General features: G+C 37.6%; 1 protein-coding gene across 1 annotated transcript in view; it reads left to right on the forward strand.

The window, feature by feature from the left end:
- Positions 1-18,398, forward strand: part of LOC126412489 (RNA cytidine acetyltransferase) — an 87,523-nt gene that overhangs the window by 41,746 nt on the left and 27,379 nt on the right. Inside the window, exons 10-16 of the mRNA XM_050082110.1 lie at positions 564-712; positions 912-993; positions 1,071-1,187; positions 1,266-1,442; positions 1,552-1,693; positions 7,674-7,818; positions 12,871-13,094. Coding sequence (XP_049938067.1) covers positions 564-712; positions 912-993; positions 1,071-1,187; positions 1,266-1,442; positions 1,552-1,693; positions 7,674-7,818; positions 12,871-13,094 — 1,036 coding nt within the window. The remainder of the gene's footprint in view (positions 1-563; positions 713-911; positions 994-1,070; positions 1,188-1,265; positions 1,443-1,551; positions 1,694-7,673; positions 7,819-12,870; positions 13,095-18,398) is intronic.

Consider the following 18,398-nt stretch of genomic DNA (forward strand, 5'->3'; position numbering starts at 1 on the left):
GTAGAGGAAAGAGTGAGGACAAGAGAAAGGGAAGAGTGTCACTGTGAAAGTGGGGAGGGGGCACTGGATGAGACAGTGTTTATACTTTCTCTTGTCTTTCTCAACATTTGTGTGCAGGTTGTCCATAATTCTAATATCATTACTAGAAAACATAATAAGAGAGCAAATCCTTATCCTTATTTTCAGATGATATTATTTATGTACATCACAAAATAATAAACACTTTTAATGAAGTGTGTTGCAAATGACAAAGGCAGAAGATTGAATCCTGGAAAGGTGCATTGTATATTATGACAAAACCTTCATTATGTGAACTTACAAGGAGACAGAATGGCTGGCCATAACTTATTTTCAGCATGCAAAATACCAGTACTGGCAATGTACATATTTGAAAATTAAAAAAAATGTTTTTCACCTATTTTTAAATGTTTTTATAGACGGTACTGGAATTTCACCTCTTGAAGGCACTTACTGGTCAGCTAGTCTTATCTCCTTCTAGTTTTGTAGTTTATTTGAGTGAATTCTCCATTCGATGCAACAGCCTTTATTATAAATCATTTTAGGTGGCTTTGGAAGAATCCATTCGCTATAAACCTCATGATGATGTTGAGAAATGGTTGACAGATCTACTGTGTTTGGATGCCACGTCTGTACAGCCATTACTGTCTGGGTGCCCTCCTCCTGACAGCTGTGATCTCTACTACATAAACAGGTCTCTATCTTTCTTTCTTTTGTAGAATAAACAAAATGTAACTCAAGAAGGAAATTTGAAAAATGAATGAAAAGCAGATAATACAAATCCTCTTGAAATATAGAAATGTTTGCAGCTGATTCCTATATATTACTTTAAGACTTGATTTGATAGTGAACCTTGTTCACGCAGTGTAGGATATCATGTTTTGTCATTTCAGGGATACTCTCTTCTGTTACCACAAAGCCTCAGAAGCATTTTTGCACCGATTAGTTGCACTCTATGTAGCCTCACATTATAAGGTTAGTTGAAAAACTAGTTTTGGCAGAACAGAAGGTTTCAAATATTCTGCATAATAATGTGTCATCATACATTGCAGAATAGCCCAAATGACTTGCAAATGATGTCAGATGCTCCAGCACATCATCTCTTCTGTTTGCTTGGCCCTGTGGATCCCAACAAAAAGTCATTGCCTGAAATCCTAGTTGTAATTCAGGTACTAACAACATGATGCTATGAATAGAAACTGGCCAGCTTATGGTTTCACATTTGAAGACTGGAATTAATTTTGCAGGTTTGTTTGGAAGGCCAGGTATCCAGAGGGTCTGTTGTCGATGGGCTGTCTCGTGGTAAACGTGCATCTGGAGATCTTATCCCATGGACAATAGCCCAGCAGTATCAAGATGAAGACTTCCCATCCCTGGCAGGTGCTCGTATTGTCAGGATAGCAACACATCCTGACTATCAGGGGGTATGTTTTGTTTGACTTTTTGCTATTTTCATTTCTGAAAACTGCTAGATGAATTATACTCTCATTTGATTTCTAGTTGCTATTGTTACTCTTTCTTTTCATTCCGTAGATGGGGTATGGCAGCAGAGCTTTGAATCTTTTGAAAGAGTACTATGAATTCAAAGTGCCCAGCATAGATGAAGACCAGTTGCCATCTGAAGTCATAGAACCAGTGGAAGATGATGAGGTTGGCTTACTAGAGGAACACATAGGTACACATATACCAGCTAAAACCTGACCTGAGAACTTATTTTCATTATTTTACGTACAAATCTCTGTGAACTGGTTAGCTTTCAAATTTATCTTGTTAGGGAATTACTTTGGTGTGAGGTGGGGGTCTTCTTATGCACAAATAATTGAGTGTGCAGCCTTATTTAAATAAATATTGATCCATTTAAAAGAGAGCATTGAATATTCAGGTTTCAATTATTTTTATACTTATCTCAGTGCAAAGTTGTACTTTGCTTGCTTTTTCATAGTAAATGTTTTTACAAACCCTAAATTTGACCGATCACATAGATAATGTTGTGGGTAGAGCCAACCAATGACTGCGATTAATTGGCAGAACACTTAGAAGGTGCAACAGGTCTACTAAAGAGACTGCTTACACCACACTTGTCTGCCCTATTCTGGAGTATCACTGTGTGGTGTGGGAACGGCATCAGATGGAACTGACGGATGACATCAAAAAAGTGCAAAGAAGGGTAGCTTGTTTTGTATTGTTGTGAAGTAGGGGAGATAGTGCCACAGACATGATACGTGAATTGGAGTGGCAATCATTAAAACAAAGGCATTTTTCGTTGCAACGGGATCTTCTCATGAAATTCCCGTCACCAGTTTTCTCCTCCAATTTCGAAAACGTTCTGTTCACACCCACCTACATAGGGAGAAGTGATTATCACAATAAAATAAGAGAAACCAGGGCTCGCACAGAGGAATTTCTCATATGTTAAGGTTATCACCGTGGCATGTAATGGAGCCCAGTAATGATGACAATGGAATTTCCAGGGGGGCAAGAGCTTACAATTTACAGAATTGTTGATAAAATCATAAATGAAATATTATTTCTATGTCATTGTTTAGGTGTCAACTTAATGATTAGCCCACAAATGTCACCATTAATATATTCAGAAAATTCAGGTTGTTGTTTTCTTGTTGTGTTTCTCGTAAGCCATCAGTTTGAAAAGTCAGACTTAAACATTTCTAATGAAGAATATAGAGCAGCCACTGTGTTGTTTTGACAGACATGTCATGAGCAGCATGGTTTGTTGTTGCTTGCTTATTCACAAGTGTCCATTCCATCATTTTGACTCCAGAATATATTTCATGTTGAAAGTTGTGTATGGTGTTCTACTTACTTTTGTTGTGAAAAAAAGTTGGTCTGGATATTTGTTTTGTTTTCTTAAACTGTAGATCGAGCAGAGTTACTCAGCAGATGCTCCATCATTACTTTATTTGGTATCGTAACTCGAAGCAACCACAACATTGTCTGATGTGACCCATTGGCATGGTGACTGCATTTGACAGATACAGTTCTGAGTTGAGCTCCATGGCTGTTCCTGCCATGCCATGACAGCCTGTATTGTTGTTGAACCCATCTAATTTCTCTTTTAATCATGCAGAGCCAGATCCAAATCACGATGTAAAAGGAACACTGTGGTGTATAAAACTTCAATATGCGCCAAAAAAAACTATGTCATTTTCTTGTAATGTTACTATATTACAATAATACTGATTTAAAAATGAACATGCTATTTCCATCATTAATGCATTGTAAATAACACCAAACAGGGCTGACAAAAACAAAATGTGCCTTGAGAACTGCATTACTGCTAAATTTATCTCTTTCCATGGCTGCTTTTATGAAACTTTTCATTATAAACAATTGGTGGTATCATACCACTGAGTCTTTCTTTTCAAGTGCTCAAAAAACTCATTAAAAAGTGCTTGTTCCATTTTAAAAAAATCAGTTTCAATGTCTCAGTGAAGTGATGTGTATGAAACGCATAGAAAACTTATGTGCCTTCTGTGTACTATCATTTGCCAGAAATGTGTTTTGATAACTTCAGATGTTCATGAAATATTAGGTGCATTGCATCTTAGGTAAGTCACCCTTTGTGTGTGTGTGTGTGTGTGTGTGTGTGTGTGTGTTGTCTCTTATGTGGTGTGTGTGGGTGTAGTGTAGTGTAATATACTGTGGTGTCCTCCCAGTGTTAAGATTATTTATCCAAATTGTTGTTGGTAATCCATTGTTTCATCTTTCATTACCCTTCTTTGGCCATGAAGACAGTTACTGCAACAATAGGCGAAAATGGACAGATGCTGATTTTTCATTTTAAAGTGGTGTACTCTCTCCTGTAGTCATGATATTTTGTAATAATTAGTATTTTCAAAACCTCCTGGCAGATTAAAACTGTGTGCCGGACCGCACACTCCACTGCAGAGTGAAAATCTCATTCTCATTAGTATTTTCCTTTATACATAATTTCAGTTCCTTTTTCTGTTTGTTTGAGTTTCCTCACAAACTGAAAAGAGTGTGGGTCAAGATATTTTTTCTGGGAATTACTGTGAAGAGAAGTTGAACTTATGGACAGGTAGGTGCCCATCAAGATAGAGTCTGATGAAGTCTATTTTACTCTCTGCTGTTCTACTTCACCGAACAAAATTGTGGGGCAATCTCGTCACTTTCAAATGAGAGGAAGAAGCAACTTGTCATCTCAGTAGGAGGAACAGCTTTACTGACTTACAAGATTTCTGGAGTCTGTCATTGTGTTTTTCACACAAACGCTCAAATCACTGGCAGTCTATCTCATCCTCATTAATCCACTTATTGTAACCAGCATTCTGCAGTTCAAGTGATACCACTCTAAGTCACTCTCTGTCATGTCAGTCACATTGTTACCAAGTGAGGTGGTGCAGTGATAATACACAGGACTCACGTTTGGGAAGATAGCCATTCAAACCATGTCCAAAATCTTCATATTGGATTTTTATGATTTCCTTTAATCACTAAGGTGGGATGTTCTCTTTCCTTCCACAGTCTTCTCGAATTTGAGCTTTTCCTCCATCAGTCATCATCCATATGAGGCAATATATGTAGCAGCATGTCAGTTTCCTAATCCTGGAAATTCCCCAGGGTGATTGATGGAGTAGTTGGAGCACACAACATTGTAAGGAGTAACGTGCATGGTGAGCAGAAGTGCTGTAGTAAATGAAGTATTCCAGAATTTGACAAATAAAGAGCCCATTGATGAAGGTGACATGTTTTGCCTTGGGTCTAAAATGTGGCACGAACTGTTTGTGATTGGTAACAAGATGAAATCTATGACCATACAAAAAAATTCGAATTACAGGTATGCCAAATATGATGGCCAATGCTTTCTTTTAGATCTGTGAGAAATTTTCTTGAGCTGGGATAAGTGTCTTTGATATAAATATGATTGACTTGGCCACACTGTCCATTAACTTACAAGAGAGAACAGCCCCAATACCATATGATGACACATCTGTTGCCAAGACCAAGTCAAGTGGAGCTGATTGGAGGGCTGACTTGGATTTCTGTCTTGGATTATTGCGTGTAACAAAATTTTGTGCTGTGGCAGCACATGACCACTGCCTGAAGTGTCACTAACTTGAATTGGCTGAGGCCAATGCCTAGTGTCCACCATGCTATGGCAGACTTCTACAGTATGCCTTTACGTAAACACGTACAACTCTAATCCTCATATGTGGACATTCCATCTGAGATGTAAAGAAAAACAGTCCAGGCGATTTGAAAGCAAAATGTATCCCTGCAAATGATCACTCTACTAGCCTGGGTCTGTGGAGAATAAGACCAGTTGGCCACCTCTTAAAGTGTCTGTAATGGAAACCTGCTGCACTGTTTAACTATGGCTCTGAGCCACAAGTGAAATGTCTGAGTCTGCTGAAAAAGTATATTGTGTGACTTTCAGTATCTCACATGCACATTCAGTTTGCAGGGAGGGGTCAGACTATCTTAAGGCTTGTGTGTGGACCTCCTTATCCAGGGCTAAGCAAATCACATCACAGATTAAACTTTCCGCTTATGATTTACCACAACCACAGATGATTGACATATTCTGCTCAACCCCTGCAAGTCTTCAGTCCATGATGCATAACATACAGTGTCTGACTTATGATTCTGTAAGAATTCTAGCATTGCCACTACCATGCATTTTGTTGGAAAAATTGATCAGATAGTAAAGAGAATATGTCAGACAATGGAAACACAGACAAGTCAGTCAATGGAGGCTAACTTTTGAGCCAAGTAATATAACTGTAGATTCATAGGCCTGTCGGTGCTCTGGACATTTGATGTCATTGCCTAAAAGGACGGCATGAGGTGTTTCTGAGGTACTACACAGTCTTCTTGAGCCTCACTGATTTTCTGAAATGCCAGGATGCCTGCCAGCACCTGTAGTGGCTGTAGTGTAGAACTAGTTAAGTGCTTGTCCAATTCCTGATGGTGGTTGAGTTGTTGCTGCCAAAACTGAAAAGAATTTGACTCCATGTTAGTGCTTGGTGGTCCAAAACTGGAACCTCCTTTATTGAAAACAAATAAGCTTTCTGTAAAAACATTAAAATTGTCTATTAGTCAGTGAAACTAAACAATAATAGTTCTTAATGGAAATTAATATAAGTCATATTCTAGGTGGAAATTAATCTAAGTCCAGCCACTGCTACTTTGCGATACACACATATTGAAAGTATAATGTTAGGGTTAGTGGTAGTAGAAACCAAATGCTCATCAGCTGAAGCATTGTCCAACACAAGTTTAAGTTGGTGTAGGTAGGCAGCAGCAGCAATTGTCTGTGAGCCAGTTGCTGGCTCGCAGTCTGTGATACTAGTGGATTTCCTGTTGAAGACACTCTCCCCAGACATGGGGGATTTATTGCGTATTGCTACATCCATATCTTCTGTTTGCACGTTCGTCAGGATAACAAAAATATTGATTTATTGTTATTTTGCTTATTGCTACTGTGTGTATTTTTATGTCACATTACAATTATCATTATGCTATCATAACCCTTTTATTTCCTTTTTAGCAGTTAGTGGATCTGAGGATGACCTAAAAATGGTTAAAATAGGTTATCTGATATAATAAAAATATGATTTGGATGATGATTGTCTTTCTGTATTGCTTTTTGTTTGTTTTGGTAAAACAAGTACTTTTGATAAAACAAATGCTTGCCATACAAAATAATTGTACCTGAAAACTACAACTATACATTGTAACATAATTAGTGTTGTATTGAGAGAAAGTTGTAAGGATTATTTGCACAAAAAAAACAATAAATCATAGTTCATGGGGTTGGCACATTACACTCATTCTCTAATACCCTTTTCCATTCTCCCTATTGTTAACATTCATTCTCGGATACAGGCATATGGTTCTGAAAACTGGCAAACTGTCTGTGAATGCTCATTTGCTTGTCTTTGCTTCCATTCACTTGGGTGCTTTAGAGCCTTAAAAGCCGCAAGTTTTGTCTGCATCCAGTATGAGGAGGATTTAGTATGGAACAAGCGCAGAAACTTAATTAATTTAAAGAATAATTCACTGGAATTGGGGACATGCAAAGACATTGGGAGTGTAGAAGCAACTCATTGAGGCAGCTGGTAACCTAGCAGTATACTAGAGAGTGCATCTTGAATCAATTTCAGTCATAGGAAATGCTAAAAGAAGCCATTAACCACAGTTGATCACAGTTCATTCAATGAATGTGACAACACTTGTTCATATAATTCCATGGGATTTTAGCCATGAGCAGTAAACAGTCACAGTGCTTGCACTCATTGGAATATGTAGCATCAGCAATGTGAGTGTCCTGAATGGGACCATCCCTCCCTCTCCCTTCCTGTTCACTTTTCCCAACTTAAAATCCTGTGTCCAACATTATAAGCTATTAATTTTAATTTGTAGACAGTACTGAACCTGAAACTTGCCTGGATTTGTGCATTTAATTACTACTGTAGCACAGTGAGCTTAAGTCCCATACTGTAGCTACAACACACTGTAAGACAAGAAACTCTTATACTATCATAAAAACACGAAAGGGATGCTTTGCAAACATTGTACCTATTATTGCATTAATCAGTAGTGTGTAAAATAATTTTATGTAATGAAGTTAATAACATAATTCCTAACTATGTGCCTTTTGTTTCCGCATATAGAACCTCGTAAAGCACTTCCGCCTTTGTTGCTGAAACTAAGTGAACGACCACCAGAGAGGTTGGACTATTTGGGTGTATCATTTGGACTAACAGCAGAACTTCTAAAATTTTGGAAAAGAGCTAAGTTTGTCCCAGTGTATCTAAGGTATGACATCAAGATTTAATTTGAGGTCAGAGCTACATCAAGCATTCTCTATTCCAGGTTAATTATGATTTCAATTTCTTGTAGCTCCATAACATTGTTATTTTGAAAGTAACATTCCTTATCCTTCTCAACCTGCCTTTTTTGTTTTTTTAAAAATATAAAGTAATTGGGTATATGAAAAATTTACTCACCAAGTGACAGCAGGAGAACACACATGAAAAAGGTATTATGTACGCAAACTTTTGGAGCCAGTAGCTCCCCCTCCAGGCAGAAGGGTTGAAGGGGAAGGAAGAAGAGTGAAGGAAAAGGATTGGTGAATTTTAGAAAAAAGTGGTAGAGTTTGGAAAAATCACTCAAAACTCCAGGTCAGGGGAGACTTACCTGACTGGATGATGTTTTTTGTATAATTACGTGAACACAACAGAAAGATAATGTTGATTTTAATCTTCAAACAGGCACCCTTCTGTATGTATTGCACCATTCACAAATAACTTTGTCTTGTACCATTCCATTCTTGTTTTACAGCTATGAGACTTAACCTATTTCTCTATTATGGCTTTACCTCACACAGTGATAATTTGCATTGTCATATGTCCAAGGGAGCAGCAGTAATAAGAAATAAACAGTGAGCTAGATGAGAAAAAATTTACAGATTGTGCAAGAAAATGACCCAATTTCTGAGCTAGAATCAGAATCTCATGATGAGGCAGTTATATACAATGTAATTGGTAATCAAATAAGCAGTTGGCAGGGGTCTCGTATAGCTGCACTATTTAATGCTTGGAATGGGTCATTACTGTGGGGTAACACTTATATGCAGCAACATAATGATATAATAGAAGTTTATGTTGTTATTGTTTAATTGAACAGTGGTTTAGCTTATATATTATAACTTAATTTTATTGTTGTTTCATTAACCTAAAATTAAACAGTGATTTTACTCATACATGCTTACGTTGGTAGCATAAAGACAGCTGTTCTTTACATGTGCACAAAGTATGCCATGCACTCGCTTGTGTTACGGGAAATGGAATGCCCACTTGAGGTTCAAGAGAATAAACTTAGTCTGTTGACTGTATGGATAAATCTGAAATTCTGTGAAGCCAACTGCAGCTTTTTATGAATGTGCCCAATTATTTTAGAAATCTGTCATTGGTGAAAGTTCAAAAAAGATAGTTATTTGTGACCCTATAATACGTATAGTTTTTAGTCACATGTGTGATTCAACATGATTTCCAGATGGATTAAAATATGCTATTTTGGGGCCCCACTATAAGAAAAGTGAATCCACAGATCCCAGTTACTGTCAACCATCCATCCCCCTTATAACATCTACAAGCTGAAGGTGGGTTTTGATACCACTGTGCTGTACTATTCCTGGTCCTATTGGAAGTGGCAGGCCTTTGCCTACCTCTGATCTTGGAGCTGATTTATCCTACCAGTCATAGGGAGACTTACAGTTTAATGAGGATACTGAATGCTAGTGCATCTTGGCATTTTTCAAATTAACAGACCATTGCCAGATATTAAAGAAATGGCAAGTGACTGAACACTTGTAGAGCCAGCTGGAAATTTTTCTACATATATGTGGATTGGTAATCCTGTGCTAGCCCACAAAGCCACACTCAGTTTCTTTCAAATTTTTTTATGAGGTAATGACTTAAAAGTTTGGTACTTACCTACATAATTAGAAAATCACAGTTTGAGTTCCTATTGCTCTATTAATATAACTGTTCATACTTTCATTGAGAACATAGTAAAAATTTTGACTACTAAGTAACACCCATGTGTGATGTTTTGTAATTAGTGGAGTAAAAGGTCCATGACAACACTACGAAAAGCATCATTACTACTTAATATGTAGCGGAGATACTGAGTCACAGATAAGTACAACAAAAAGACGCAAGTAAGTTTTGGCCAGAAAATGCCTTTATCAGAATTAGACAAAAAAAAAACACACACACACACACACACACACACACAAACACACACGATCACAGTCTTATTGATGAAAATTTAAACTGAAAAAAGAGCATATAGTCAACATGTGAAGATATTTCAGTTCAGGTTCTTTGACCATATGAATAACTGTCTTGGTTTCCAATAAATTGGTAAGTAACACATTTTACATAGTTTTGCTTATTTCTGCGCTGATCATGTTGCTGATCAATGAGTTTTTTTGTAGTTCTCCAACTGATAAGCATCTAAATGAGTCACTGTGGGAGATGTTTTGTTTTTAAAGAGTATTACTTGTCATTGCTGTAGATAAAATCAGGAAGGACAGATAACTAATCATGTCAGAAAACAGACAAAACTCTATCTGTCTCCTTTGCTGCAAAATAAGTGTATGGTTAACAGTGGAAAATGAGAAAGCAATTATAGCTACTGCATAAATCTTATAATCACATAAACACAGATGAAAAAATGAAAATGGCGTAGGTAGAACAGTCAGATAAGATTATATGAAGTCTGTTCAAAAAATTCCAGAACCTTATCCACAAAATTTTTGTACACTTACCTTTTACTTATTATGTATGGTCTCCTTTGAAATAATCTCCTCCACAATTGATACACCTCTCCCAATGCCGTTCCCTTTTCCAGAAGCACTCTTCGTATGCCTGTTGCAATAATCATGGACCAACAGGGATGAATTTGTGGGTGCGTTATTGTGATGGAAGAGCCATGAATTGTCTTACCACATTTCTGGCCATTTCTATCTCTCATTTTTTCAGGCATCGCAACGCATTCCGATAGTACCATCAATTAACAGTTTGTCCCTGTGGCATGAATTCATGATGAACTAATCCTTCAAAGTCAAAGAAAACTATCAGCATAACTGTGATGTTTGACCTGACCTGATGAGCTTTATTTGGTCTTGGATAACCTTTCCTGACCCAGTGTGAAGATTGAACCTTGGGCTCAACATCATAACCACAGACCCACATCTCATCACCAGTTATGAATGTCTTAAGGAACATCTCATTCTCATTTGCGCCATCCAAAAGATCTTCACAGATAGCAAGGCGAAGGTCTTTCTGGTCTTACTTTGTGAGCTGTGGGACAAACTTGGCAGCAACATAATGCATTCAAAGATGCTGTGTCAGGATTTCATGACATGATCCAACTGAAATATTACATTCTTGTGCAATCACTCGGACAGTCTGTCTTTGATTGGCGTGTACAATTTCGTTGACGACATTCCTGACGTGTGCATTGTCTGTAGACATCAAAGGGCGTCCTGAATGAGGGTCATCTTTAACTTCCATCCAATCATTTTGAATCTGTGTGAACCATTTGTAACACCGAGTACAAATTAATCACTCATCACCGTAGGCTTCCTACGTCATTTTGTGTGTCTCTGTAAAGATTTTCTGGAGTTTCATGCAAAATTTAATGCAGATGTGTTGCTTCTCTAACTCTGCCATCTTGAAATTCACTGTGCAGCACAATGTTCTTCTCATTAGAGTACTGAACAATATCTAACAGACATACAACAATGAAACTTCTGGCAGTTACACATTAAACACAGGCGTGTGCAGTGATGCCAACCACATTTCGCTCCAACACACTATTGGCGCGAAATTACGAATGTTCTGGAATTTTTTGAACAGACATCGTATATATTGATCAATATTCTGCTGGCCCATTTGGATGATGAATAAGTACTGTGCAGACAAAAAGTAAATAACAGTTGTATTTTAGCCATTTGATGGAATCTTGCATCTGTAAAAGCCGTGGTTTTGTTTGGTATAAAATAACTTCTGCCACAATTTTAGTTTATTCATTTTCTGCTTGACATGTTTTGGGAAGTAGTTCTCATTCGCAAGTGTGTTCTTGTGTATTATGGCACTTTTGTGTCATGGCATTATTCTGGTGACTTTAGTTTATCTTGAAGTCCTCTTAAACAGAAACTGATGCATACTACACTTCACTTACAATTCACAATGCTCAGTATACGTTAAAAATGAAAACATGCAGTAATTGTTTTTTTTTATTTATATTTTTTAAATACATAGAGCTCACACAGCACCCAGCCTTTTTTGGTAAATTCCTTAAGTCGTACCAAAATAATTCTAGGAAGTTCGTCAGTTAAGATAACAAGCATTTTACTTACTTACCATTGATGGTACTAAGCTTCTTGCCAGTTTTACAAGCCAGAAATGTGCCTGCTTCCTTTGTAGCATTTTGTGGTGGTATTGTAGATGAATCTATGTACTGATAAAATAATGTCCATAAAAGAGAAATGGGACCTTGTAATGATAACTAAACAAGACAAAAATCATAGCACTAAAATGTTTACTTGTTGGTAGGATCTGTAAGTGAGATTGGGAGTTTTGTTGATATTAATAAATTTATGCATACTTTTTAATACTTTTTATTGGTGTGCTGTGTTACCTAATTATTTATTTCTCATTATTCTTTATTGAGGTGTTGATAAATATGACAGTAATTTTGAAGTCTTATGACAGGATACTTGTATTTGCAAAGTAATGGAAATACAATATCAAATGTAAAATAGTGAACAACTCCAACTCCATTATTTTTTGGACGTACATCTTGGACAACATAAGTTTCTGCTCTTGGTGCATGCCAAAAAAAATGTGGAGTATTCTGACTGTTGGAAAATTTTAGAAATGCATTTACAACATATTTTTAATTCAGATTTATGTGTTCTGCTGATTCTCTGCAAGTATACACCTCGCAGATGGATAATGTTAATGCAGGAAGCGTTGAGAGAAAATTGGTCACATAGTTTTGTGCAGGAACACTGCATCATAAAATCATTCTTGACAATAAGAAAGACCACCAAACAGATGAAAATTACTATTGTACTTAAGAGTATTGTAATCCAAGGCAGTCTGATATGTCTCATTTGCACACAAAGAATAAAATTTCTGCTTTAACTATTTGTGCTTCTTCACTTGGTGCGTGGTGACACATTTGAAATTGTATTTAATATATAATAAATAATAGTCAGTACAATTTTACTTCTTTTTGCACATACAATATATATTTTTATGTTGAATTTTATGTCCTATTTGGTTGATGCAGGCAGACGACAAATGAATTGACAGGAGAGCATTCATGCATTATGCTGCGGACCATCAACTCATCAGGTGAAGACAGTGTGGAAAGACAAGATGGATGGCTGTGCGCATTTGGATCTGACTTTTGCAGGCGTTTCTCTTCACTGCTTGGCTTCCAGTTTCGCACATTTTCACCCGCCCTAGCACTTAGTGTGCTGCACAATAAGGCCTTGAACCTTCCATCTAAAGGTAATAAGTACACTCCTTCCTATCCATATAACGAAAATGTGAAAGACTCTCATACTATCATCTTCTATAGTCTGATTTAAAGTAGTTGTCACTTGACATTGGCGCTGCGGAGTTGCGGCGTTGTCACGTCAAAAACTGGCTGGAGGCAGCCGCCTCAGCGCATCGCTACCCCCGGCGATAGAAAATCGTTTTAAAGTCTGTATCTTCTACAAAAAGTAAGTAAAACATTTAAAACCCACAAATGATGTATATCTCTACAATGTCTCTCAATCTGTCAAATATCTATTCTTAATTTTAATTAGGACAACAGTTACGTTAATTTGTTTGAAACCATTTAAATTCTCAATTTTGCAAACGTCTTCTAACTTATCAAGTCATCACTGAAAAAATATTGGTGTCACAGCAAAATTATTTTCTTCCATTCATTACCAAAATAATGCACTCGGCAAAGAATCCTTAAAAGTTTTCGTAGTGCATTACGTTTCCTGTATATAAATTTCTGAAAACAGTGTTTTTAAGCAACCCTATCAGTGCTGAACTCGAAACAAGTATGACGTTTAAAATCTCTATCTCCTATAAATATTATGTAAATATTTTGAAATTTACGTACAGTATCGGTCTCAGTGGTATCTATAAGTATATCAGATATCTTTTCTTAATTTTAATTAGGGCCGTTGTTACATTAACTATTGAAGTGTGAGAAATTTTCACGTCCGGAAAAGTTTTCTTCTTTAGATTGCAAATCTCGAAAACTATTACACACATTGAATATCATCTTGGTGTATATACAAAATGAAATAGAATTAAAATTCAGCCTAGCTTACCGTAAGGAGATGACAACAGCTGGCCAAACAGTATTTCTTAGTCTCACAACAAGAATAAGAATTAATCGAAATAAATTCGCAAACACAATATTTAATGGCAGTAAGTACGCTACACACTAATCAGACAATGCGAAAACACTGCTTAATTCAGAACCAGAGTCAGTAGAACTATCCGTGTTGCTGCTCGTATTGACAGATATAATCAAGTCTTCGACAAATTGTTGTAAGATACCTTCATTGTTCCATGTGTTCTGTATCACTCCTTTCACGAGATGCACTACCTTCTGCTGATCTTCTGATGTCACAATTTCAACTGCCTCTTTCAAAAGGCGTTCCACTTCGGTTAATGTGAATTTCTTATTTTCTGCAGCAATATGCCATTTAACCTGAGCCCAAATCAGCTCTATTGCGTTGAAATGGCAATGGTAAGGAGGCAATCTGAGCACTTTATGCCCGTAGTTTTTGCTACTTCATCCACAATGTAAATCAGGTTCTTTGGCTTGTGTTGCGATACAAGTTCTAATAATTCTGCCCTTGTCAAATTACTGTCGAACTGTACCTTATGTTTCTGTAACCAGCTAACAATGTCATTTTTCCTCGTTGCCTTTGTGGGTGCTTAATCTTGTATTACTGAGTGATAAGGAGTGTTATCCATAACAATGATAAAGTTTTTTGTTAAGTTCTGGACCACACAGTCTTCAAACCATTTCACAAAAGTATTGTGGTTCATCTCTTTCGTGGTAGTCGGAGGTCTTATTTGAACTGAATAGCAGCAGACAATTTGGAATGAAACCTTTTGAATTTCCGGTATGTGCTACATTTATCCTTTTTCCTCTGCCGATCGGAGCTGCCATACTACCGCTGACGGTACCGTCTGTCCAACCTTTTTTTAAACTATGTCCTGCATTCACCCACGTTTTATCAAGCCAAACGATATCATCAAAATTTGTCCCCACTAATTCTCTAAGAAAGCAGCATCGCCAGGCTGCAATATCTTGGTGTTCCATTAGTAACTTTCTGCCAGAGATTGATTTATAGCAGAATCCTAACATTTTCACGACTCGTAACAAAGATGATTTACTAGCCTGTAACAGGTCAACCGCTGTGAGGGTAGCATGTAGCTTTTTAAGTGTTGGATACTCCTTCCTCGAATAAAATGCGTATATTTGACGACGAATGGCATCTTCCTGAAAAGAATCAAGTTTTGTGACCCTCTTCTCTAGTCACCTCTTTTTCCCAGGTGTCTCCAATTTAGATGATTCACTCGAGCCTTCTTTCGTGAATTTCTCCTTGCAGATTCTTATTACTGATCGTTCGCTAACTTGAAGAGCAGCTGCACTTTGCTCCACCACCTTATCCAAAGGAATGAGAGGCCCTCCTGCACCCCTCTCTCTCTCTCTCTCTCTCTCTCTCTCTCTCCCTCTCCCTCTCTCTCTCTCTCTCAAAATACTCCCTTAAGGAACACACGTATTCATGCACCTGACTGCGTATAATGACGCCATGTTCGCCACTTTTTGGAGGTTTCCAAGGAGTGTGCAGCCACGGCCTCCCTCTCTTGCGACTGCTTTCATCAGACATCGTAAACACGTGAAGCTACAAGTGACTCAAATCTCTCAGCTGTACGTCTACAATGGCTCGCTGAGGGCTGGCTGGCTGGCACAATGCCCTAGTCAGCTCAGCAGAGCGAAGTGGCAACACAGTGGCAGCCGACAGCACTGGCTGCCTTTGGTTTATTGGTGGCGGGAGCCCTGCAGCCCGTTGCCTGTCAAGTGACAACTACTTTAAATCAGACTATAATCTCTTTTTACCAACCAATAATATTTCTTTGGACAAAATTAAAAGGCCAGAGAATGCACTGTAGAACAATTATGTGGATTGCGTATTCTCAAAAAAAGAAGGCTCTTTATTATACTGACAAAAAAAGTTTTTTTTTTTTTTTTTTTAGGAGGTAATTTTTGCAGCTGAAATAAGATAAACCCTTTAGAGATTAAACCACGTACGTTCATCACCTTTGTTTCCATTGTGTGTTCTAGAACTTTGATATGATATACTGTAGTTAGTTCATGTAAGTATTGCATCAATTTGTAAGGCTACCCTTAATCTTCCTTCATGATGCAATTGTCATCAGCCTACAATTTTGATCTCTCGTAACTTTTCCTTCCTAGCATGCATGTATTCTAAGGTTTGTTGTGTGCTCTTTGTTCTTTTTTTTAGTAGTGCTTTGGCTCTATTGTGATACACATCTATTTGTAGTGAGGAATGTCCTGCTTGTACAATCTCCTCTCTACTTTCTTCACTAGACCTAATCTTAATCTTCTGCCCAATATGGAGTTAATACCATATTTCCAAATGGTGTAGCACAGGATCCAGCTTACTCACATCTCTCTTCCTAGTCTAAACGTACAGCCAGGTTCACTGTGGGCTACCTCCCCCCCCCCCCCCCTACTCCTCCTCCTCCTCCTCCTCCTCCTCCTCCTCCTCCTCTCAAGTGACAGAGATGTGTCCATCTGTCACCTTCATGTATTACAGGCTGGTTCAAAAATGACTTTGCAACTTTAAAAATTCACATAAATTTATTGAAAGAAGATATAGAGCTTTGTTTAGTGTTATTTTGTAGGGAAACATGTAAGTTTTTTTCCCTTAAACTAAAGATGTTGTATGTGGTTTCAGTTGGTATCCTGCATACATTCCATCGGACGTCAATTTCTTCTCAAACTTGCTGTAGCATTGCGGGTGTAACTTGATCAGTGGCAGCGTGAATTCTTGCTCCAAGTTCAGGTAGAGAACCCAGCACAGGAGGTACAAACACGACATCCTTACTGAATCCCCATGAAAAAGAATCGAGTGGTGTCGTGTCGGGGGAATGTGGGGGCCATGTGATTAGCGCATCACAGCCAATCCATTGACCTGGAAAGCAGTCACTGAGAAAATCCTGGATGTCAGCCAGGTAGTGGGATGGTCTTTCATGAAGTAAACATTTCGTTCTTGGTCATCCTCGTTGATCTGTGTTATCAAAAATTGTTGTAACATTTTCCGTTGATGGTACTCTCTCAGAAAAAAAGGGGACCGTACACTTTGTTCTTGCTCAGTGCACAAAAAACGTTCAGTTTAGGGCTATCACTAACATGTTGCAATGTTTGATGTGAATTTCACTGCCCCAAATCCTACATTTATGTGTGTTAATCTTGCCACTTAAGTGAAAAGTCGACTCATCAGAAAAAATGATTTTGTCCAAGAAATGTTCATCCTCATGTAATTGATTTAACATATCCACACAGAAGTTCTTGTGAGCAGTTTTATTGGTGTCTGGTATTGCTTGTATGATCGTCAATGCAAATGATTTCTTAACACACGCCAAACAGTCGAATGGGGGATTTGCAGTTCGCGAGATGCACGCCACGTCAACTTCGTAGGGCTGTTGACAAAACGTTGTCTGACTCGCCCAAAGACGTCGTCAGATGTGCTTGGACAACCTGATGATTTCCCATGTCTTACCGAGTACCGTGTTTCTACAAAATATTTATGCCATTCATAAATTGTAAGCCTACTAGGAGAATCTTCAGTGTACTTGGTATGGAAATTACACTGAACTGTTGTCACTGACTTCGATTCTTCAAACCAAAACACACAGCTAGCATGCACGGGTCCAGTGAAGGTAGCCATCTTTAATGCAGCTGCCACTAGCGCTCCTTCCGTTGCGTTTCGGCACTAGCGAACTACACGAGGCAAACTTGATGTTCCGTACACTAACTGACACTCCAGTTGCCTCTATAGGTATGATGACTTAATTTATATGAATTTTCAATTTTTAAAGTCCTTTTTGAAACACCCTGTACTTTCGGAAAAGGTTTGTTAATTTGTTGACTTAAGAAAGACATCCATTTCAATTTACTGGATATCCATCACATATTTGTTTGTCTGCCAGATAAATTGTGATCAATACTTCACTAGTGTATGGAGATTGCCAGTATCTCTTGGTATGACTACAGAACGTTGTTTCAAATTCATAAACCAAGATTATGGTGGGGCACAGACACTGTTTTATTTCAGAGTTAAAATGACTTTAATTTGCAGAAAATAAAGATAAGATAGATATAGAGAAAACAGAAAATTTGCAGAATGTGAAGATAAGATAGATACAGCACAAACAGTGTGCATAACAAAAAAGACTAATAAAATCACAGGTTCTTGTCTGGCCACCTGAGATTCTGAAATAACAATAATGTAAGATAGTTTTTATTGTTGTTTCTAGTATTATTTACATATGGTGTACATATCATGCAGCCATCATCTTATTAACTGAGTGGTAATTCTGATGGTTACAAATAACGTTATGAGATATTTCGAACAGAATTATTTTCTCCATGCTAGTCAGCATTGTTTTTTTTTAAAAAAAAATGGTCCTGGAACACCCAATTTGCACCTTTTTCAAATGAAATCTTGAAGGCAGTCAGGTAGACATAGTTTTCTTGACTTCTGA

The sequence above is a fragment of the Schistocerca serialis genome, chromosome 7, assembly GCF_023864345.2.
Source record: "Schistocerca serialis cubense isolate TAMUIC-IGC-003099 chromosome 7, iqSchSeri2.2, whole genome shotgun sequence".
In the NCBI taxonomy this organism is placed as follows: Eukaryota; Metazoa; Arthropoda; class Insecta; order Orthoptera; family Acrididae; genus Schistocerca; species Schistocerca serialis.